Below are 24,415 nucleotides of genomic sequence, written 5' to 3'. Positions count from 1 at the left end.
CACTGCCAAAAGGTTTTACTGTCTTAAAGCTAGAACTGTCTTTCTGAGATCTAATTCCAAGGACTTCTCCACAGCTAAGTGAGATGCCTCACACCAGTATTAGATGATTCTTTGTGTGGACAGAACAGAGCATTTTCACCTTGTGTTTAAAGCAATTTGTTGGCTTCGGCTCCTCACCACTTTCTATACTAGTCTCCCATTTACGTCCCTAGTAATGCCTATGCAAAAAAAAAATGAAAAAGCTGATGATGAAACCTACAGGTTTAAGGGCTTAAATCTCAAACTTTGTGTTAGGAGTAACAGGAGTGTGCTGAGAGGGCAAGCAATAAAACAAGTCATACCAAAAAGCCACATGGCTCTCTCCTAAGCCCCAACCCCACTCCACTCCTGTGGCCGGTGGTCCAAACAGAAAATAACTGAGGACGAGGAGGTCAAAGGATCAGGGAACTAAGCATTATGTGAATTCACCAGCAAGATGTACAGAACACTTGTGTTTACATTTTTATGGAACTAGCAGAATAAAACTGATCTATTTTAAAAATGAAAGCCATTGTTTCTCTAATTTATCTGACAAACTGAGCAGCTTAAATTCTGTGAAACATCTTTATGAACTTTTTAATATTCCTTCTGGTAAGCCATGGTTGTTGATGAAGTGGCACTGTGACCAGTGTATTAATGTGCTACTCCAATGAGCTTTTTCTTTGCTTGTGTGGGATTGTCTGCGGAAACATCCCAAGTCTCACTGGTAACACTGGGGAAGTTAGTCACGTGGTAGTAACTATAGCTTGGGAGGGTGGCACAAGAACTATTTGGGAATGTCAAAGTCATTTCAGCTCAAGACTGAGAACCAGAAGCTCCTTTGTCCCAAGAGGGCTGGCAACTGCAATTTTACTCAGTCGTGTTTTTAAGTTTCTCTATGTTGGCCACTTTGTTACGATATATCCTGACATACCTGCTGTCCAGTTTCTTGCACTGAGCATTGGCCGTGCAAGCAGATTTCTCTACTAGCTCTAAGTTCAGCACTTCTACTTTTCCTTCATCACGGTCACTTTCACTGTATCTTTAGTCGATGGACAGACGGCAAATATATAAACACTATATATAACGAAGTATTAGGAGTACGCCCAACAGGAGATACCAGAAGAGGCAGGACTAGAAGAGGGCGAGACCTGCTCCTCTCTGCCCCTGCTCATTTCCAGGCCAACAATGAACAGATGGTGGAAAGAATTACACAGTACTCCACGCAGACATAGATACTTATTTATTTGCATATTTAAAGTTTACACACATGCCATGACTCCAATGTTTTAAAAAAATAAGCCCTTAACAGCTCTGAGACACACGGCCTCTTCTGTATCCCAAGCAAGTCTCTAAATGGAGGTAGAGCACATGTTCCTATTTTACACACACTCATATGGGAGATAAGTGGTTAAGGAGGACTAGAAACCCAATCAGGCCTACCAGGGTGCTGGACAGACACAGAGCATTCCTAAGGGAATGCCACCAGAGAAAAAATACACGTCTGTACAAATATCTTTATTTTCATACTTAAAAAGAATCACATACTCATTCCAACAGCTTTACCAGGCGTGGCCAACCCAATAAGTTACACACTCACTCAGGGACTTGGAAGGTTATTGCACAGCTCCTTAACTGATCGCGTCAGGCAAAGTGGTCACTTTCCCCACAGCCAGACTCTGGATTTGCCTCCTGTGGGGACACCATGCCTGGCACAGGCTGACGGGGCGGCTGCAGTCGAACCTTGCCTCCAGATTATGAATCAGTGTAAGTAGCACAATTCTCGTGGCTACTTTCACTGCAGAGTGTCATGTTTATTGATGTGGAGCTTTCTGAATAGGGAGGTTAAGGCACACCTGCTCAGTAAAACAAATATTTCTTGTAGCGTTCTAGATTGAGGGCAGCAGACAATGGTAAAATAAACTTCAGTAGCATGTTCCTGACAAGTTATACAGCAGCCCTGGCTCAAGGATTTCTCCCCCTGCATGATTCCTAAGACTGTTTGCTAGTTGACTCTTTGTTTTGGCAATTTGATGGTTTTGATGAATTTGCTGTGATCCAGGGGTGTTCAAGTACTTCTCTGAGCATTGGCCTCTGGCTGGGATTATGCTTCAACAGTCTTGAAATGAGGTCCCTGGCTCCCTCTGTTACAAAATCAGGGAATGTGAATTCAACCTGGAGTACAACAAATGATAAAACATCACAAAACACAGGTTAGAGAGATCAAACAGTACAGATATTCAGATCTTGGCCTGAAGTTCAGGCTGATAAGGAAAGAATTCCAGCAGATGCGCTGGGTCCTTTTCAGTTGCATCTTACCCGGGATATTCTTTTATAGGTCTCTTGGTATGTGTTTGCCTCAAAAGGAGGCTTCCCAACTAAAAACTCATAGCAAAGAACTCCAAGGCTCCAGAGATCCACCTTCTCATCATGCATCCGACCTTCAATCATTTCAGGGGGCAGGTAGTCCAGGGTGCCACAGAGAGTGGTCCTCCTAAAAAGAGGGAGGCTCAGGTTGATGTGCTTCTGGTTTTATGATCACAACAGCTGCTAAAATCATTGAAGATTCCACTAACACTGAAGACTTCCCCTGGGCCAAATCCTATGCCCTACGAAGTAGCTACTATTATAAATTCCCATAGGAAACAGATGAAGGGAGGTGTGTAAGGTCACAGAGCTAGCCACCAAGCTTAACCCGAAATCTGTCCAACTCCAGAACCTCCCTGAATGATCTAGAATGCAAGAAATTGAATGTATCACTACCATATAAAAGTTGCCATGCAGAGTTCTCTGCAAATACGATTTGGAGTTCTACATCTGCATGTGGATATTACAGATATGCTAAGAATCTTAAGAGCCTGGTCGCAATGACAAGACACTAGAAACTGTCCCGTTGTAACAGCACTGGGGTGGAGATGTAGATACATGCTGAAATTTTGAGGGTGGCCTATGAAGTACTCTTGCCAAAAATATTTAACTTGGCCGGGCGCGGTGGCTCATGCCTGTAATCCCAGCACTTTGGGAGGCGGAGGTGGGGGGATCACGAGGTCAGGAGATAGAGACCATCCTGGCTAACATGGTGAAACCCCGTATCTACTAAAAATACAAAAAATTAGCTGGACGTGACGGCATGCGCCTGTAGTCCCAGCTACTTAGGAGGCTGAGGTAGGAGAATGGTGTGAACCCGGGAGGCAGAGCTTGCAGCAGTGAGCCAAGATCGCGCCACTGCACTCCAGCCTGGGTGACACAGCGAGACTCCGTCTCAAAAAAAAAAAAAAAAAAAAAATTTTAACTTGAATCTCTTCAGGCCCTGAGACCTCCATTCCAGTTTTCAGCAAATATGGGGAATAAAGGTCCAAGTTAAATGGCAACACAATCAGAAAAGTCCTCTTTAAAGTGGGAGACTGGTCTGGCTTAAGACCACAGAGACAATCCAATACAAAGCATGGGCCTTGGTTGAGTTCTGATTTTACAAACCAGCTATAAGATGTCATAGACAATAGGAGAAATTTGAACATGGACTAAATATTAGATACTGACAATGCTGTTAATTTTCTTAGGAGTGATCATGGTTCTAAGTATATAGGAGAATATCCTTATTTAGGAAATGCATGCTATTATAGTGCTTAAGGTTGAAGCATCATGATGTTTGCAACGTATTTTCAAGTGTTCACCAAAAAAGTAGATGCAGCCAATCTGACTAAATGGGAAAAACTGCTGAACGCAGGCACTGGATAGACAGGTAGGCCATCAACTACCAATTCCACATTTCTATCGGTTTAGGTTTTTGTAATGAAGGTTGGAAAAAAGCTGGGGACAGCAGACACCAAGCCAGAACAGTACGTGTGGTTTCGTATTGCTTTGTCACCAGCTGCTCTTCACCATAGATGCTTACGCTGTCACAGCCCTGGTGCTGTGTTCAGCCAGGCCTGGCACCCACTGAGCACACAGTCACTACTGAATTGTGATGTAGGATTAAGAAGCTACCACTCTGGTCATCTAACCCCTCCATCACCACCAACAGACTGAATCGCGGGTTCTCAAACTGAGGCAATAACCAGGAAATGATGATGATTAACATCTGGGATTCAGAGTGAAGTGACTATCGGTTATGTAAGCAATCTTTTCAAAAAGCAAGAAGCCATCTTTTCTATCACAATTCAACCGGTTAAAATAGTTTAACTCTGCAATTCCATGAAGCCTATAATTCTTTATTCTGGTTTGTCTTAGCAGATAACAGCTCCCACTAATGACAACCAGTTTTTTTAAAAAAAAGACTGCAATAGCAGATTCAATGCATTGCTGGGAACAGTTAGAAGTGCTCTGTAACAAAAGCAAAGGATTTCTCCCTCACATATAATCTGTTTTAGGCTATACTTTTTTTTTTTTTAACTAGCTTGATTTTTAAGTCATCTGGCTATAATTTGAGTCCTCCAAAGTTGACAAACCTTGATCGGTAGATGTATGCTTTAAAATGCCCCACTTCACGTGAAGTTTCAAAGCTTATTTAAACTCAAATTTAAAACAGTAAAGATATTGTAGTTCATGTGGAAAGCTCTTTAAGATTTGAATTGTTTTGAGATTGACATCTCTGCTTCAGCTGTGACAGGGGACAAGAAAGGACTATCCCTACTATTGACAGAGGCAGACCAAAGAGAATCTCTCACCACTGCCCTCAAAGCTCCACCAAACTAATCTGGTGTTTCAAGTTCCCTGATATGACCTGCAGTCTGAGTGCTAGACCTTTGTCGGTGCTGTCCTCTGGAACATCTCCCCATCTCCTCATCCAGGAAGCAGCAGAGGTGAAGAGTTCCTCCCCCTCAACACATGGGCACTTCACCTCTGTCATATACTTGTCCTATCTGTTGACTCATTCATCCCCTCATTAGCCTCTAAGGACATTAAGCATCTTTAACCCTAGGCCTAGAACACTGTTAATAGCCCCAAATCACCACAGAATAAAATTTTCTTGCAAACCCTAGTTTATTATTAAGCCTAAATTACTCCAAGGTACTTCTGGGTTAGCTACATACCCCTCTTATAGCACAAAATCTACACTAAAATATTTTATATTTGGCTCATGATTAGCTCCCAGGGCTCTGGTAAACCAAACAACTTCCACCTCTAAAGTTACATACCTGGAAGATGGAGCATGTACTGACCACCCAAAATCTGCAATTTTAAGCTCTCCAGCTGATCCAAGAAGTAAGTTCTCTGGCTTAATGTCTCTATGAATAACTCTCTTCGAATGACAGTAAGACAAGGCATTTGCCAATTCTGTTATATACTGTTAAAAAAATATTGAAAGCCTGTGTTTTAGATTTTGTATAACACAAGTTAATATTAGACATCTCTTCTGAAAGGAACACAACATAGATTTAACATGGTTTGCAGGTTTTGGCCAGACACAGTGGCTCCCACCTGTAATCCCAGCACTTTGGGGGACTGAGGTGGGAGGATCACTCAAGCCCAGGAATTCAAAGCCAGCCTGGGAAACATAGCAAGACTCCATCTCTGCAAAAAAAATTTAAAAATTAGCCAAGCATGATGGTGCATGCCTGTAGTCCCAGCTACTTGGGAAGCTGAGGCGGGAGGATCGCTTGAGCCCAGGAGGTCAAAGCTGCAGTGAGCCATGATCACCCTTCAGCCTGGGTGACAGAGTGAGACCCTGTCTCAAAAAGGAAAAGACAAAACAAAAAACACATTTTGCAGGTTTTGAAGCAAGCATCGTAGAAATTATACATGAGTCTACACACACACACACACACACACACACACACACACACAGAATCAACTGAACCAATTTATAGTGGTTAGCATGAAGTGAAATTACCCAATGTTTAGTTATCGCTTTGCTAATACAGCTGGTGTGATGTTGAAAGACGGAAAAGACATTCAGCTAGTTAGAGCTAGCTCTTAGGTTGGTGCCATTTCAATGCAAAACACAGTTACTTCTGCACCAACCTAACAGTTACACCCCCATACGGCAACAAACGGCCCTGCGGCAAGGAAGTAAGGCAGTGCCGAAGACCTGGTACAAATTAAGGATTCAGGTGTGTAAATACTGCCTTTTTCTTTTTTAGAAAAATAAAATTAACTTTTCAAGTATAGTCAATTCCTTTTTTTAAAACCAAGATCATTCTGTGACAGAAGAATTTGTTTAAAGCTAAAAATTTACTTCAAGAATATCAGGAGAAAGAAATTATCCTGAACAATAAACAGAAACTAAAAAGCAGTTGCACTGACATATTAAATAGCATGTTAAATTTTGGGTTACACTAAGTCAGCATAGAAGTACATAAGAAATCAGTCCTTTTGTTAATTTTATTTCCTAAAGTTACTATCTTTTTTTTTTTTTTTAATAGAGATGGGGGTCTCGCTATGTTGACCAGGCTAGTCTCAAACTCCTGACCTCAAGTGATCCTCCCATCTCAGCCTCACAAAGTGCTAGGATTACAGACATGAGCCACCGCACCCTGCCAAGTTACTATCTTGTAAGAAAAGTTTGCCTGGCTGGGCACCTGTAATCCCAGCACTCTGGGAAGCCAAGGCAGGTGGATCACCTGAAGTCAGGAGTTCGAGACCAGCCTGACCAACATGGTGAAACCCTTTCTCTACCAAAAATACAAAAATTAGCCGAGCGTGGTGGTGCATGCCTATAATCCCAGCTACTCGGGAGGCTGAGGCAGGAGAATTGGTTGAACCCGGGAGGTAGAGGTTGCAGTGAGCCGAGATCACGTCATTGCACTCCAGCCTAGGCAACAAGAATGAAATTCCATCTCAAAAAAAAAGCAAGAAAAAAGAAAAGTTTTCCAGTCCCTATCTCTAAGATTTAGCCAACAAATCTAGTATGTATGTATGTATGTATGTATGTTATTTACTTATTTATTTTTAAGAGACAGGGTCTCACTCTGTCACCCACCCTGGATTGCTACGGCATGATCAGACCTCACTGCAGCCTTGAACTCCTGGGCTTAAGCAATCCTCCTACTGAGTAGTTGGGACTACAGGTGTGTGCCACCATGCCCAGCTAATTTTTAATGTTTCTTTCTTTTTTTTTTTTTTTTTTTTGTAGAGACAGAGTCTCCCCATGTTGCCCAGGCTGGTCGCTAATTCCTGACTTCAGGTAATCCTCCCATCTTGGCCTCTCCAAGTGCTGAGATTATCAGTGTGAGCTACCATGCCTGGCCCAGAATTTATTTTATCATACAGGTAACTGTTTGAATATTGAAAAAATATATTTAGCTCTGCCTAAAGTTTGAGTTTCCTTTCTAAAGCAATTGCTAGACAGGATTGAACATCAAAAAGGTTTACTAAACAGATAAGTAAACACCAAGTGTCACTGGCAGAAAAAACACTTTTCATTCTTTCAGTCCAAAGCCAGAGATCAAAATTCAGACCACGATAAACTGAAGTCAAATACAAGAAAGCTGCTCTTCTGACTACACCGACTTTGAGTTGCTGATGCTTTAATTGCACACATTAAAGTTCAAGAGGCAATGGACTTCACTCCTCCAGTCATTTCCAGACAAGAAGCTATTAGTTTCGCCATGGCTCTCTGGCACTGCTACTCCCTCCACACCTCACATGTTGTTAGACTGCAGGTATGGATAGGTCACTGACGTGTCACTACAATTAGTTTTATTTGAATTCATCTGAAAAGGAAAACAGGTACATGCGTATTCATTCTAACTGCAAAGGAATCTAGACAGAAATAATCTTTCATTTTCTTTCAAATAGCTATCTGCTCACACCAAAACTCCATCTAGATTGAAGCCTTGGGTGTGAGGAGAGAAAACAGAGAAGTAGTATCATGTGTAATTTTATACGGTTGATATAAGGTGAATCTTTTAAAGTAGGATATCAATATCAGAAACTGAAGAAAAAGATTAACTGACCCAAAACAACAAACTCCAACCCACCGTAAGCAAGATGACAAGGAAAAAACCCAAGGGTAAAATGTGAGCACCTGAGGCAGTCACTACCATGAATGAGCACAGATTTCCTTATTGAGCTGTAAGAGAAAGCTGGCCCAAAAGCTGAACTCATAAAGAAATATTAATTGCCAATTAAATAAGAAGCTGATTTGTTTAGCTAATATTTAAAAAGTAAATTAGAGATCTGTTTCTACTTAGGAGAAGCACAAACATTTAAGATTAAGTCTAAGTGTAAAACAGCATGTCATTGTTGCAGAGACAAGACCAAAGGGCCATATGTCCATAGTAGTGTGATTTCATCAGATACTGAAAGTAAAATTACTTGATTTTAAATGCCATGTACATCAATGCCAAAAACAAAGAAAACTAATGTCCACGCTACCCAGAGATCTCCACCAAGAAACGGAAAAAAAATCAAAGTAACCACCATCCAACATGCTTTATCAAGCTGTCAATCCAATAAGAAACGGCCCAAATTAAGACTCAACTTCTTAAAACAAGTAATTTTAATCACTTAAAAAAGGAGAGGCACAAAAAGCACAATCATGAAAGAAAAAACTGACACATTTGGACTTTTATTAAAAATACAGCCTGGGAGGCCGGGTACAGTGGCTCACGCCTGCAATCCCAGCACTCTGGGAGGCTGAGGTGGGCAAATCACCTGAGGTCAGGAGTTCGAGACTAAACTGGCCAACACGGTGAAACCCCGTCTCTACTAAAAACACAAAAATTAGCTGGGCGTGGTGGCGCACGCCTGTAATCCCAGCTACTTGGGAGGCTGAGGCAGAACTGCTTGAACCCGGGAGGTAGAGGTTGCAGTGAGCTAAGAACCAAGATCACGCCACCACCCTCCAGTCTGGGTGACAGAGAAAGACTGTCTCAAAAAAAAAAAAACAACCCAACAACCTGGGCAAGATGGTGAGACTATGTCTATACAAAAAATACAAAAATTAGCTCAGCGTGGTGGCACCCACCTGTAGTCTCAACTACTAGGGAGGATCACTTGAGCTCAAGAGGTAGAGGCTGCAGTGAGAGAGATTGCACCACTGCACCCCAGCCTGGGTGACACAGTAAGACCCTTTCTCAAAAAAGTCAAATAAAAACAGCTTTGTGAAAGACACAGATAAGAGAAGGAAAATACAAGGCATGCATTGGGAGAAAATACTTGCAAAACATGTATGACAGACGACCTGCATCCAAAATATACAAATAACTCTTAAAACTCAAAAAAGCAAAAGATTCCAACAGGTGCCTCAAAGACGATACACAGATGGCAAATAAACACATAAAAAGATGTTCAAGGCTGGACGCGGTGGCTCACGCCTATAATCCCAGCACTTTGGGAGGCTGAGGCAAGCGGATCACAAGATCAAGAGATCGAGACCATCCTGACCAACATGGTGAAACCCTAAAAGTACAAAAATTAGCTGGGCATGGTGGTGCATGACTGTAGTCCCAGTTATTCAGGAGGTTGAGGTGGGAGAATCACTTGAACCCAAGAGGCGGAGGTTGCAGTGAGCCAAAATTGTGCCACTGCACTCCAGCCTGGTGACAAGTGAGACTCCATCTCAAAAAAAAAAAAAAAAAAAGATGTTCAACATTGAATGTTGTTAGGAAACTAAATCAGAACAATGAGATACCACCACATGCCCATTAGAATGACTAAAATGCAAAACACTAGGCCAGGTATAGTGGCTCACTCCTGTAATCCCAATATTTTGGGAGGCATGAATTACTTGAGACCAGGATTTCAAGTCCAACCTGAGCAACAAGGCAAAACCTTGTCTCTACAAAAAAATACAAAAATCAGCCAGGCATGGAAGCACATGCCTGTAGTCCTAGCTGCTTGGGAGGCTGAGCTGGGAGGACTGCTTGAGCCAGGGAGGTTGAGGTGGGTGATCACGCCACTGCACTCCAGTCTGAGTGACAGTGAAACCTTGTCTCAAAACAAACAAAAATCCAAAGCACTGACATCAAATGTTGGCAACTATGAGAAGCAATAGGATCTCAATTCATTGGTTCTGATACCATATTGCCATTGTATAATGGTATCAGAATTGTTAACCAGCTGCCCTGTGGGAACCAACTGTATCAATTAGAGTGCTTATGTGAACTTCCTTTGGCCTTTGTCTTATAGAATCCACTCATTTCCAAAGCTGCTTGGATCAACACTTTACCCTTACACCCTTTAGTAAGGTGGTTTCCTACATTTGTAATGCAATGTAAAATAGAATGTAAAAATCACTTTGGAAGACAGTTTCCTCACAAAGCAAAATAAAGTCTTACTGTATAAGCTGACAATAGCACTCCTAGATATGTGCCCAACTAATTTGAAGACTTATGTTTCACAAAAACCTGCATGCAAATGTTTATAGCCAAAACATAACTGCCAAAAACCAGAATCAGCCAAGATACCCTTCAGTAGATGAATAAACTGAGGTACTTCCATATATTGAAATAATGGAAGATGATTTCGTGATAAAAAGAAATGAACAAGCTCTCATGCCTCCAAAAATATACAGATGAATCTTCAATGCATACTGCTAAGTGGAAGAAGCCCATCTAAAAAGGCTACATACTGTTATGATTCCAATTATATGATATTCTGGAAAAGGCAATAGAGACTGTAAACAGATCAGTGGTTGCCAGAGATGGAAGAGTTGGGAGGGATGAGTAGCTGAGACACAGGATTATTTTTCAAGAGCAGTGAAACTATTCTGTATATCGTAATGGTGGATACATGGCATTGTGTATTTGTCAAAATTCATAGAACTTTACAGCAAACACACAAAAATCAATCTCAGGATATGAAAATGTAAATGATTCCATCGTGGGCATGCAGATTGTGACAAAAGAATCTCACTGCATTACAAATGTAGGAAACCATCTTACTAAAGGGTGTGAGGGTAAAGTTTTGATCCAAGCAGCTTTGGAAACTAGTGGAGTCTTTAAGACAAAGGCCAAAGGAAGTGCACATAAGCACTCTAATTGATAAAGTTGGTTCCCATGCAGCTGGTTAACAATTCCGATACCATTATACATGTATATTGGAATTGAATAATTAAGTAAAAGGATGGTGGGCAGTGAAATCCAGGTTTCTCACTTTTGGAGTGGGAGTTTACAGGTAAACAGGAGGAAGTTAGAATGAAACGTGGTAACAGATTCAAGTTGAAGACATCGGTATGAATTCATGGTATGCTTAATGAAGAGACAGATGGATAAATCTATACACAGATTACTATCCACATATATTTCCTTGCTCTGTCAGCTGAAAGCCTAGAAGTAGTGACACCACAGTAGCAATGAGTACAAGTGCCCAGATCTTGGTTTATAATAACATTCTCCAAGAAGAGGAACCAGGCCTCCTTGGAGAAATGGTTCGATTCTAGGACAGGAGCAGGAAATATACAAGATGAGGCTTCAGCATCTTGTATCAGAAAGTAAAGAAGTACAAGGCCAGGTGTGGTGGCTCACTCCTGTAATCCTAGCACTTTGGGAGGCTGAGGCAGGCAGATCACCTGAGGTCAGGGGTTAGAGACCAGCCTGGGCAACATGGCGAAACCCTATCTCTACTAAAAATACAAAAATTAGCTGGGTGTGGTGGTGCATGCCTGTTAATCCTAGCTACTCAGGAGGCTGAGGCAGGAGAATCGCTTGAACCCAGGAGGTGGAGGCTGCAGTGAGCCAGGACTGCGCTACTGCACTCCAGCCTGGGCGACAGAGTGAGATTCCATCTCAAAAAAAGAAAAAAAAAAAAAAGTAAGGAAGTACAAACACACACACACACACACACACACACACACACACACACACGCAAGACAAAACGGCAGTGATTTTCCCAGGAACCTGGTAAAAGAAAAAGAGCAGGCCGGGTGTGGTGGCTCATACCTGTAATCCCAGCACTTTGGGAGGCTGAGGCAGGCAGATCACAAGGTCAGGAGTTCAAGACCAGCCTAGCCAATTTGGTGAAACCCCATCTCTACTAAAAATACAAAAATTAGCCGGGCGTGGTGGTAGGTGCCGGTACTCCCAGCTACTTGGGAGGCTGAGGCAGGAGAATCCCTTGAACCCAGGAGGCGGAGGTTGCAGTGAGCAGAGATCGCGCCACTGCACTCCAACCTGGGCACCAGAGCGAGACTCCATCTCAAAAAGAAAAAAAAAAAAAGAAAAAAAAGCTCCCAGTGGCCAAAGTTGTAGCCATCTGAACCACAAAATAAAGTACTGGATTATAGCTCAAGGGATAAAATAAATACCCAGGAGTCTACATCTTTAAATAAATAAATGATGAAATAAATAAGGGAGAACAGCCTTATTCTGGCACAGAATTCCAGATAATTTATGGAAATACTCCATCCACTCTCTACTCCTTAAGTGTGGGCTATTCATAGTAACTTCCTTTGAAGAAATACAGTATGGAAAGGAGGGAAAATGGTAACTTTACAGTGGAGAAACCAGACAAACACTCAGGCAGAAGATCAAGCTGACATCCACAGTTAAAAGGCATAAGAGTTTACATCCCTGGTATGTGATAAGAATGCATTTGACCTCTGCTCTCCCCTCAAAAACCCATAAGCCCAATTTAATCATGATAAAAACTAAGAAAATCTGAATAAAATGTGGACTTAACAGTTATATATCAATATTGGTTCATCAATTGTGACAAATGTACCATATTAATGCAAGATGTTAGTGGGAAAATTAGCAGGAAATTCAGTGTGGGGTATATGGGAAGTCTCTGTACTGCCTTCACAATTTCTGTAAATCTAAAACTATCCTAGCCAGGCACAGTGGTGTGCACCTGTAGTCCCAGCTACTCGGGAGGCTGAGGTGGAGGATCACTTGAGTCCAGGAGTTCTAGTCCAGCCTGGGCAACATAACAAGACCCTGTCCCTTTAAAAAAAAAAAAAAGAAAGAAAGAAAAGTAAAAACTATTCTAAAATTAAAAATCTATTAAAGAAAATGAGGGTGACTATCTATATACATTATATACATTTCCATAGAAAACAGCTGTGCAAACTAGGCACAAAAGCAGACACAACATTCTGCCTGGTTCTAGACTTTATCGGTACATATGGTACAAATAAGCTCTTTTGATTTTTCCACTTCAAATATTTGATATTAAGCTATCCTTCCGTCAAGACAACACCCACTCTACTAGAATGAAAGGTGCACTGCTATGGAGGACAGGTACACAGGAAACACAGCTAGCCTGGACAACAAATGAACACTTACCGTAGCAGTTCTCTGCTCATCAAACTTTGAAAGTTTCTGAAGTTCTCTATAGACTGTTCCAAGTGGTGCATATTCCAGAATTAGGTAGACTCTGGTAGCATCATGGAAATAACCATACAGTCTGAGAATATTAGGATGCCTGCAACAAAGGATAAACATTCTAACACCTGGTTTGGAGCTGACAGAAGACTATGTACTAAATGTCAAACAAACTCTTCATGTAAAACCAGTGGTGTTTACCATGAAACCACACTCCAAACTCCACTTGAGAATCTGAAACTGTAAACCCACTCCAAGAAAAATACATAGACCCACATTTCATTTTACAAGCATTTCAAAGTATTAATGGACCTCTGGTTTAGTTAAGACTATTTCCTTCCTTTAGGCACCTTTATTCTTAGGAGGAAAATTCAGCTGAATATTAATTATCTACATACTAAAAAAAGCACATGGCCAGGCACAGTGGCTCACGCCTGTAATCCCAGCACTTTGGGAGGCCGAAGTGGGAGGATCACGAGGTCAGGACTTTGAGACCAGCCTGGCCAATATGGTGAAACCCCGTCTCTACCAAAAATGCAAAAATTAGCTGGGCTTGTTGGTGCACGCCTGTAATCCTAGCTACTCAGGAGGCTGAGGCAGGAGAATCGCTTTAACCTGGGAGGCGGAGGTTGCAGTGAGCTGAGATCACGCCACTACACTCCAGCCTGGGTGACAGAGCGAGACTCATCTCAAAAAAAAAAAAAAAAAAAAAAAGGAAAAAAAAAAAAGGCATTGCCACAGTAGTTTGATACCCAGACACTGTGACAGATAAAAGCAGTGATCAGTAACGGCAGTAGATGGGTGCTGAGCAGACTGGGCAGGTGCAGACTGTGGCCAGTGGGAAGCAGGCAATGGGAAGCACAGCCCGTGTAAGATGCCTGCCCCTCCCAGCCCCAGCCAGGTATTGCCAGGTAGAGACACACCAGGCCTGATGTGGCCAGACTTGAAGTATTAGCATCTGATTCAAATCTGAAAAACACTGAAAGGAAAAAGAAAACAAGGAAAAACAAAAACCCATCAGCCCTAGTCAACCTGCAGGTGGCTGCTCGCAACCCCTGCATACTTCAGAATAAGGGGTGCCATTCCCCTTCATTATCCACCAAAAAGACTTGCCCATATAAACTATTCCATTAACAAAACATTAAATCCTCAAGTGATTTTTCAGGATCAGAGCACTTAAGTGCTCTTTGAAAGATGACAAGTTTAATCATTTTTTGTGGTACTATGAAAAGCAGGCCCTCTAAAAAGTAAATTTATACTTTAAAAAAAAAAAGAAAAGAAAAGGAATACAATTTTATTTTAACATGAAGAGCATAGGAGAATCACAGGAGAATGATTATAACCCAGTGTGGTACAGAAGCTTATCTAATCTTTTTCATAAGGGAGCGGGAGGTGAGGAACGGGGGCCACGCATTTGAGGACAGTGCCTCATAAGAGGGAGTGCACGGACCTGGGCAGTGGGAGGCTGACATTACAGGAGGGGGAGGGGTGCAGCATGGGTGAATATTGTTTTGAACATGAACCTGAAAACTCACCGAAGGTGGGACTGTATTTCCACTTCTCTTCTGAGCTGATGCTCCACTCCGGCTTTCTCCAGCTGAGCTTTAAATAACACTTTAAGAGCCAGAATAAACTTGCTTTGTTTTTCTCTTGCCAAATAAACATTACCAAACTTTCCTTTACCCAGAGGGCGACCAATTTCAAAGTCTTCCAAAGCCCACTGCCTCCTAGGAAGGAATTTGAACATTTTAGAATGTGAGGAAAACAAAGCTTTTCTAACAAATTCTCAATTAGTAGACACATTCTATAAATAATTTTATATTCCAACTTGTACTCAATATGTATCCTCAGCAAGAACCAAGGCAACAACCACTATCAAAGAGCTGCTGCAACATGAAACCCTGACGTCCCTAGCTGCCGTTAGGTGTGAAGAGTCAGTGACAAGGAACAGTCTCGGGTTTTAGATCTGAAGCACTCTATGGGAAATGTCCCAAGCCTGTACTATGCTCAGAGGAACAGGCCCATGACAACGCTGAAGACCATAAAAAGGATAAGTGACCAGAGAGGGAGGAATGCTTCCGGACCATCTGGGGGCCTGTTTCAAACTAACCACAGCCGCTCCCTCCAGTCCCAGAGGTGCTAATTCTCTCTGGGTGGAGAAGCACTCTGGTGGTGGACACAGAGCCCTGAGCCACTGAGCCACTGTTACTAATGGAAGCAGGATGGAGCCCACAGGCTAGCTGGGGCATGAGTACCAGTGGATTTAGACTCTTAGCCTCTGTTAGGCCGCTAGAAGCAAAAGTCTGTGGGTTCATTCCTCGCTCCTCCTAGTATATTCTAGAATCCAGACAGTTCAGAGACTAACAGTAGGATTTTAGAAAAGCCCTGGGGAAGACATTAGAGCCAACCTTTATAACAAAGAACTAAAACTATCACACTGTCAAAACCCTCAGTCGTATGAGTATACAGTTCTGCAACATATTCTATTTTTTAAAAACTTGCACTTTTATACAATAAAAAAGCACAGACACATAAACCATATGTAGTGGTTACTTCTAAGGACAGAGAGGAACTTCCACACATTTCTGTAACAGATTCATACAAACTTTTTCTAAATTTGAAATGCATTTTTTGTTGTTGTTGTTTGTTTTATTTTGAGATGGAGTCTCCCTCTGTCGCCCAGGCTGGAGTGCAGTGGTGCAATCTCAGCTCACTGCAAGCTCCGCCTCCCGGGTTCACGCCATTCTCCTGCCTCAGCCTCCCGAGTAGCTGGGACTACAGGCGCCCGCCACCAGGCCCAGCTAATTTTTTGTATTTTTAGTAGAGACGGGGTTTCACCATGTTAGCCAGGATGGTCTCGATCTCCTGACCTCATGATCCGCCCACCTCGGCCTCCCAAAGTGCTGGGATTACACGCATGAGCCACTGCACCAGGCCTTGAAAGCCATTTTTTAAAGCACTTGAGTCCCTAGCAAAATACCTCAATATACAAAATTCCTTTTTTTTTTTAAGATTGGAAATCTGGAAACATTTATATCCTCTAAATGAAAATAAAGGCCTCATTTTTTCCCCCAAGAGTTCCCACAACTAAATTTGCAACAAAATGATATAATGTAGTAGAATAGTACAGAACTTTGTAAATAAAAAAGCTTACTTTTTTGATTCTTCATTTTTCTGTTTTGATGCCAGTTCCTCCTCAGGATTATTTTCTATATGGAATAAGTTAAAAACCTGTTTTTAGAATAACGATATAGGATAAGCTAAGCTGTGAATAGAGGTGAATCAAAGAATTGGTCACCAAAATATTAATGGTATGTCAAGAATGATAAACCGGGTTTTTTTTTTTTTAAGTTTTCCTTATAGAAAAAAAGGACTACTACACCCTGACTTCCATCATGTGAAGTCTTTACAGAATTTCTAAAGACGAGCAGACGTATATATAGACGGGTCCCTCTCTGATAAATTAAAGGCAGACTATGAAGGTTCTTTTGAAGCCTCAGTTTCCAAATGAAGAACTTTTGTGGCAGAATTACCAATCTTCCCATACATGACAAGCTGCCACCTCGTCACCTTTTCTCCGTACTAGGTGGGCCAGCCAACAGTCTATACCCTATGTACAAATTATCACCAACATGTAGCAAAACATAAGCCAGCCACCCTCCATTATATTAGTTGCCAAGGGGAAATATAAAAATAAAAGCCACCAATTCGGCAAAATGCACAAGGAACAGTTGTGCAGCAGAGGACTGGGGTAACTATTTCATTAGCCACAAGAACATATGGAACATTTCCACCGGTCTGTCTCCAACATCGCAAACTCGAACAGCACATGATGGTCTGCTCAGATATTTGGATGCAGGTCCAAACTCTTCCTCCAGGTGCCCCTGTCACATGTGCACCCCGCAACCCCCAGTTCACTAACTCAGTTAATATCAATTTAATCACCATCCCTAACTCCTCTTTACTCATCTTTCAGGTACAATTTATTGCCCAGTTCTAATGAATCTGCATCGTAAATGAGCTCTCAAATTTGTGTGCACCTCTCTATCCTGGCTTGTCTTTGGATAAGTTAACTGCTTCTGAGTCTTAGCTTCCTCCTCTGTAAAACTGAGTTAATTACTGGCTACCTTCAGGAAGTGGTTACAAGGATTGAATGAGATGACGCGCATGAAGCACGCACTTATCTCAGAGCCTGCAGGGAATGAGCACTCGACAGTTGGTAAATAACAGCATCTACTCTGCTCCACACACAGCAGGTTATTGCCATCTCTGACCTCAACCTCCTTCCTGTCTGGTACTCCTAAATCCAGCGTTCTACTCCAATTTATTCAGTACTTCCACAGTCAACTTTTTTTTTTGAGATGGAGTTTTGCTTTCGTTGTCCAGGCTGGAGTGCAATGGCGCGATTTCGGCTCACCACAACCTCCGCCTCCCAGGTTCAAGAGATTCTCCTGCCTCAGCCTCCCAAGTAGCTGGGATTACAGGCGTGCGCCACACCTAGCTAATTTTTTTTAGTACAGACGGGGTTTCTCCATGTTGGTCAGATTGGTCTCTAACTCCTGACCTCAGGTGATCCACCTGCCTCAGTCTCCCAAAGTGCTGGGATTACAGGTGTGAGCCACCACGCCTGGCCTTCCACAGTAAACTTTCTAAAAGGCAAAGTTCCCTTCTAAGTTCAAAAAACCTTCAGTAGCTTCCAAATGCCCTAGAGATGAGGCCCCATTCCTTACCATGGCCAGCAATGCCCATGGTGACCTCACCGCAGCCTGCCTCAGTTCATCCACTTCTCTGGATTTCCCCCAAACTTTAGATCTCAGTCCCTCAAGTCACTTACTACAAGCACCCTACATCCAGACCCACTAACAAGCAATCAAAAGGACACCAATTGGTGCTGTGTCCTCCCTGGGTGCCCCACTCTTCCAAGGGAGTGAGAATCAGGTCTGTATTTTTAGCACAGATCTGGCCCATGGGCAGACACTGTTACTTCAACCCAGACACCATATTTTCTCCCCATCCTCAACAGATATAAAAGCTAAGGCTCCAAACAGTAACTGCAAGTAATATACACTTGCTTTTTTAGCAACAACGACAAAGAATGACCATCCAATGAGTCTCAAAAGCTAGTTTACCAGGTGCCGACGGCAGGGGCTGCTTGCTCTTTGGGGTATGACTCGGTGGCCTGGAGACAGGATGAGGTACACTGGTTGCCTGCAATTGCTTCTGCTTCTGATTCTGAACCAGTTTGTGACTGGAAACAAGCTTTTGTGCTTGCAAAGGAACACGCTGGGAAGAATTTGAAGGACACAGGACCCGCTGAGCCTGGCCACTATTTGCAGGTAATGGATTCTGACAAGGAAATTGCTGAGTCACGAGAACACGTTTTGGACCTCCAACTGGAGCTGCAGGCTAGAATGGAAGAGAAAATAAACTTTCTGGTATTCGTGAACGCAAAAGATGAATATTTTGAGAATTTCACAAAGTTTGTTCTCTAGTATAGCAAAATAATGAATGTCACGGATAAGAGATGGAAGGGGAAAAGGTATTTTAATCAGTACTTCCAGAGGATAGTTAGTATGTGGCTAAGAATACCCGAATGATACTTTCTACCCCCTCCAACTCCTCACCCCTAAAAATCATGCTTTATTAACAAATATCCATTACTGAAGGAGACAAACACTCCCTAGAATTTCTCAATAATTTGGAAATAGACACTAACTTGTTATTTGGCAAAAAGCTATGATACAAAAACTTTATGACAAAATCTCAGTTCCATTTAAATTTCTTTGATAATATACATTTAAGAAAAAGACCAAAAAAAAAAATCTGTCAAAACATTCAACATTGGTTATCTTCATGAAGTTTTGGAAGAGTCTAAGTTTTCATATGGCCAGGATTTTCCACAATAAGCTTATTACTATACTGTTAATTAACCAATGTTTCATTTTCCAAGTATTGACAAAATGGACTTGAGCAAAAAACTGACAAAAAGGAAACAAATGTAGGCACTTCAAAAAGTTATTACTAAAATGTGTTATTATTTTTGAGATGGAATCTTGCTCTGTCACGCAGGCTGGAGAGCAGTGGCATGATCTCAGCTCACTGCAACCTCTGCCTCCAAGGTTCAAGCAATTCTCTGCCTCAGCCTCCCAAGTAGCTGGGACTACAGGCGATACCACCACGCCTGGCTAATTTTTGGTATTTTCAGTAGAGACGGGGTTTCACCATCTTGGCCAGGCTGGTCTTGAACTCCTGACCTTGTGATCCACTTGCCTTGGTATCCCAAAGTGCTGGGATTACAGGCGTGAGCCTTGAAATGTATTATTTATACGCCTGTAAGTACTGTATTACAAGCTTAAATAGTAAGTTAACTCTAACACCCTGAGCTAATCAAACTAAAAGGGGTAGGAGGGATGAGATTTCCTCCAGCTTCAACAGCTCATTGTAAGTGAGGGGCAAGTGCTAGAAATGAAAGCCTAAAAGTCCATCCCCAGCTCAATGGTGTGAGTGCTCTACAAAGACAGGGTGTTAAGACTTCCAAATTCAAAGTCAGTTACTCCCGAAATTAGTACACTGTCCACAACATAGTAGGCATTCCAAGACAAATATAAAGAAACATTTTAAATGTAGAGCAATTTTTTAAATAGCCGTTATCATAGGAACTGAGAATCAAAAACAGTAATTCAAGGTAGCCTTTTCTAATTATTTTATATTTATGGCCAATTTTAAAAGTTTTGGACTCCTGCTGGATGCATTATTACTATTATCTTGCATACAACAGAGGGATATAGAAACTTAAGCAGCCAATTATAAGACAAAGCAGAACCAAAAAGCTACTCTAAGAATCAGCAAAATGTTACCGAACACAAGAAAAGTGACTAATTTATATCCAGGGGCACAGTAAGGGATCTAAATTTATAATCCAAAGTAAAGGTGGAAAGAATTCCCAACAAGACCAACCTCCATGTGGGTTTATAAATGTGAATGAGATTACAGATTATTCAATTTACCTTAACAGGCCCTGAAATGCAGTTTTCTTTAGATCGGTCCATGATGCCTGAAAAGAAAAAGAAGAACCTTTAATTTGAACAAAGCCACCTGCTTAAAGTGCTGCTGCTTGATAGGCAGCGTTACAGTTCCCTGATCAAAAGGCCTCCACAACACACAGGATTTTACACTTTTTGTCCAAACGAAGCTAATGAGGGAGGGCCAGACATGTGCTTTCCCCGCAAGGCCAACCTCCCCTTGGGCACTGCATCCCATCCTCTCTCACACGGAGTCTTCACTCCTGATGGTCTTGCGGCTCCATCATCTCTCTTCTAACGGATCACTTCCATCCCTGTGCAGCCTGCTGGCATACCTGCTACCTTAAAAAAGTCCTCTTTAGGCCGGGCATGGTGACTCACGCCTGTAATCCCAGCACTTTTGGAGGCCAAGGCGGGCGGATCACCTGAGGTCAGGAGTTCGAGACCAGCCTGGCCAACATGGTGAAACCCCGTCTCTGCTAAAAATACAAAAATTAGCTGGGTGTGGTGGCGGGCGCCTGTAATCCCAGCTATTTGGGAGGCTGAGGCAGGAGAATCGCTTGAACCCAGGAGGCGGAGGTTGCAGTGAGCTGAGATCATGCCATTGCACTCCAGCCTGGGGGACAAGAGTGAGACTTTTTCTCAAAAAAAAAATAAAATAGAATAAAATAGTCCTCTTTATTGTATTATCTTTGCTAACCATGACCCCCTCCTCTCCAACAGCAAAGCTCCAGAAGAACCATCCACACTTGCCACCTCTACTCCTCCTCTCCCCTCCCCTGAGCCCATCCCCACCCAGCTTTTTTGCCTCCACCACATCATCAGGCTCATGGCTGACACCTACTGTTGCCAAACCCAAGGGTCAATTCCACCTTCCTCGTACTTGCATCCTCAGCAGAATCCGACAAGGTTGATCACATCTTACACCTTTTTCTTCACTTCACTTCCAGGTTTATCTACCACCTAGTCATCCTATCTTTCCCTCCTTGCTGGGTCACTCTCATTGTTGCCCGATCAAGGGTCTGGGGTGACTAAAGAATGAGTCCCTGGACCCTCCACTTCTCCATCTACACCTTCACAGGAATCCATATCACCGAGTGCCTCAGCTCTAAATGCCTTCATGAGGACCTCTCAAAGTGCATCTTCTGCCCCAATCTCACCTTGGACTGTCAGACTTGGATATCCAAGGATTTGTCCAGGATCTCCCAGAAATGTCTGCCAGGCACCTCAATCCTAACATATCCAAAACCGAACCGCTTCCCTTCTCCACTTCTCACCTCCCTGTTCATGGGTGTGCCCTGAGCTCACGCCTAGAACGACTTCTCCATCTCCAATTACTCCCTAGCCAAGTACATCCAGTCTCTTTGCTTTCAATACCATCTACAGGCTGAGGACTCCCAAATATTCATTCTTCAGCCCAGACCTCTCCTCTGAACTCCTGATCTACATTTTCTACTTTCTATGCAACATCTGCACCTGATTATCTGAGAGGCATCTCCATTTTAACATGTCCCAAACAGAAGTCCTAATCCCTCCACACTCTCACCTCCCCAAATCTAGTCTCTAGATATCCTCATCCCAGTTGATGGCAAATCCATCCTGCCAGTTGCTCAGGCCAAAAGCCTTGGCATAATAACCCTTTAAGAGGTTTCTCTCTCTCTCAAACCCCTCATCTAATCCACGAGCATATTCTGTAGGCTCTGCCTTCAAGATCACTGCTCAGAACCTCTACTACTACCACCTGGTCAAACCGTAATTCTCCTTTGAATTTTTTGCAACGGCCTCCCAATGGCCTCCCGACTTCCAACCTTACCCCGTTATGGTCCATTCTCAACACTGAGGCCAATAATCTCATTAACAAGTCAGATGTGTTGGTCCTTGGTTCAGAAGACCCCCATGGCTCCCCAACTCAATCAAAACAATGCAAACTCCTAACCTGCATAGACAGGCCTATTGAAGTCTCACAGAACATGGACCCTAACTGCCTCTCTGACTTCATCTCCTCTTCTCGATTGTGCACCAGCCACACAAGGCTTCTTTCTTTCCTCAAACAAGTCCCCTGCCATAGGCATTTGCACTTCTTGCTCCCTTTATTAGGCTTTTCCCCCAGGTGTGTAGTTCAGTCTTTCATTTCACAGAGGTTTCTCTTTTTTTTGAGATGGAGTTTTGCTCTTGTTGCCCAGGCTGGAGTGCAGTGGCACAATCTCGGCTCACCCGCAACCTCCACCTCCCGGGTTCAAGCAATTCTCCTGCCTCAGCCTCCGGAGTAGCTGGGATTACGGGCATATGCCACCACGCCCAGCTAATTTTGTATTTTTAGTAGAGACGGGGTTTCTCCATGTTGGTTGGGCTGGTCTGGAACTCCCCACCTCAGGTGATCCACCCGTCTCGGACTCCCAAAATGCTGGGATTACAGGCATAAGCCACCATGCGCAGCCTTCACTGAAGTTTCTTATCAAATGTCCCCACACTCCAGCCTGGGCAACGGAGTGAGACCCTGTCTCAAAAAAAAATTAAAATTGCCATTTTACAATTAAGCAAATAACTCCATGATGAAGCTAGGCCCAGACTACAGGCGGGAGCCCTTATGAAAAAACAGTGGGTAAGAAAGTTAATAAACAGCAGCAAGGAAATGCCCACTTGTGTTAATCATTTAATTTCACACATGCTCTAATGCTTTACTTCCCTTACAATTACAAGTAGCAGTCTAATGAGATCACAGAGGCCTAACAACATTTATTTAACATTCTTCTGACAGAAGCTACAGGCATTTGCTCCAATTTATTCTACTTTTCTTTCTAGGGAAATTGAGTAACAAGCAGAATGGAATAAGATTCTAATCCAGAATTCTGGAGACAACGCCAATAAGACTGCCCTTCAGGTGACTCTAATCTGCAACCAGATGACTTTCACAGGATCTATTCAGTTCACACCAGAAATCCTACCACTGTGAATAGAAAAGCTGTTAGGCTAATAGCACAGGAGGTTTATACGGGTTTATTCCTTCCTCCTTCAGACCTGTGCATGTCTGCAGAGATGAAGGGAAGGACGAATTGAGTAGGTTGCTGAAAAACGTTTAATTCAAGGGACAAGGAAGGTTAAGGAAGAGGAAGAGACATTACGAGTTAACGACAGTGGCTACGTCTACCTCAGCCAGAGGGATCTTAGAAATGGAGACTCTGAGGCCCAACCCCAGGTCTAGGAAAACAGATTCTGCATTTTAACATCCCCAGACGATTTGCATGCACCGGTCTGCATCCCTAGTTCTCAATGAAATCAAAGAATCATCTGGAGAGTTTGCTAATAACTAGACACCTGGGTCCTATCCCTCAGAGATTCTGATTTTCCGGGCTCTCGGTGGAGCTATATTTTTAACAAGGCTCTCCAAGTTATCCCGATATAACTACTTCAAGGTCTACGGTCTGAGAAGTACGGACCGGGAAGGCCTCTGCAAGGAGGTTCTCATTCATCAATTCACCCACTCATCCAGCCAGGACAAGGGCCTTCCTAGGCTATTCTGTGTAAAGCGGCCCCCGTTAAACCGCACTCCTGCTTTTCCCTTATAACACCCACCCCAGTTGCAAGTTCTCTGTACGCTTACCGTCTGACTCCCTACCCACTAGAACGTGAACTCCAACACAGCAGCGACCTTCTGTGCTTTTCTTACCCAGGTGATCTCCGAGAACAAAATCCAATCTGACGCTCACCCACCCCTCCCGCGCGTGTCAACACCGCTCAACAAACCCCTTCTACCTCTAGCTGTAATAAGTAACAAGCAGTGTCTTACAGGGCGCCTCGGTGCCCAAGAGCGGATGCAAAGGCACTGGGCGGGCACAGGGTAGCGCCAAGGACACCCAGGGACGGAGGAACCGAGAGGGGACTTGACGCTCCGCCACTCCGGCCGGCCGCCCCTTGTCCCCGCCGCCCTCGTCGCCACTGAGATATCCCCCACGGTCTACCCACCCGTCGGCTCCCACCTGCGACCCAAGGACCCGAGTCTTCCAAGAGCTCAGCCGTTAGAATTCAAAGGTTCTTCTTTTTAAATAGGAGTTAAACCCTCTAGCCAGAAAGCCGATTGGCCTGCACTCGAGCGAGGCTGCCTTGTGATTGGTTGACAACAAACCCGACGCCTTGAGTCGCGTTTAAGGCGCACACCGCGCGCAGGCG

At 43.1% G+C, this 24,415-nt stretch overlaps 1 protein-coding gene across 4 annotated transcripts; it reads right to left on the bottom strand.

Annotated features, from left to right (window-relative positions):
- Positions 1 to 1,246: 1,246 nt before the first annotated feature.
- Positions 1,247 to 24,358, bottom strand: LOC105470630 (aurora kinase A). Of its 4 annotated transcripts, none has more exons than XM_011722795.3 (9): positions 24,212 to 24,358; positions 20,234 to 20,280; positions 18,356 to 18,632; positions 16,381 to 16,435; positions 14,762 to 14,953; positions 13,188 to 13,326; positions 5,157 to 5,305; positions 2,338 to 2,512; positions 1,247 to 2,193 (listed from the first exon to the last, which is right to left on the bottom strand). In XM_011722795.3, exons 2-9 carry the CDS (start codon positions 20,273 to 20,275, stop codon positions 2,011 to 2,013), a joined length of 1,212 nt encoding a protein of 403 aa, XP_011721097.1. In that variant the 5' UTR covers positions 20,276 to 20,280; positions 24,212 to 24,358; the 3' UTR covers positions 1,247 to 2,010. The 4 variants fall into 4 exon arrangements, with proteins under 4 accessions (XP_011721097.1, XP_011721096.1, XP_011721100.1 ...); XM_011722794.3 differs by having other exon boundaries at positions 24,226 to 24,355; XM_011722798.3 differs by having other exon boundaries at positions 23,850 to 24,274.
- Positions 24,359 to 24,415: the final 57 nt, after the last annotated feature.

This window comes from Macaca nemestrina, chromosome 15 (genome assembly GCF_043159975.1).
Source record: "Macaca nemestrina isolate mMacNem1 chromosome 15, mMacNem.hap1, whole genome shotgun sequence".
Taxonomy (NCBI): Eukaryota; Metazoa; Chordata; class Mammalia; order Primates; family Cercopithecidae; genus Macaca; species Macaca nemestrina.
The sequence above is the reverse complement of the archived record's forward strand: the minus strand, read 5'-3'. Positions and strand labels throughout refer to the sequence as shown.

Excerpts from the sequence above, each read along its gene's own strand:
- LOC105470630 (XM_011722795.3), bottom strand. The coding sequence starts at position 20,275 with ATGGACCGATCTAAAGAAAACTGCATTTCAGGGCCTGTTAAG. Across the intron at positions 14,954-16,380 it reads AAAAATGAAGAATCAAAAAA|GAGGCAGTGGGCTTTGGAAG; the intron begins GTAAGCTTTTTT and ends ATTCCTTCCTAG. Across the intron at positions 13,327-14,761 it reads GAAATACAGTCCCACCTTCG|GCATCCTAATATTCTCAGAC; the intron begins GTGAGTTTTCAG and ends CCTTTGTTGCAG.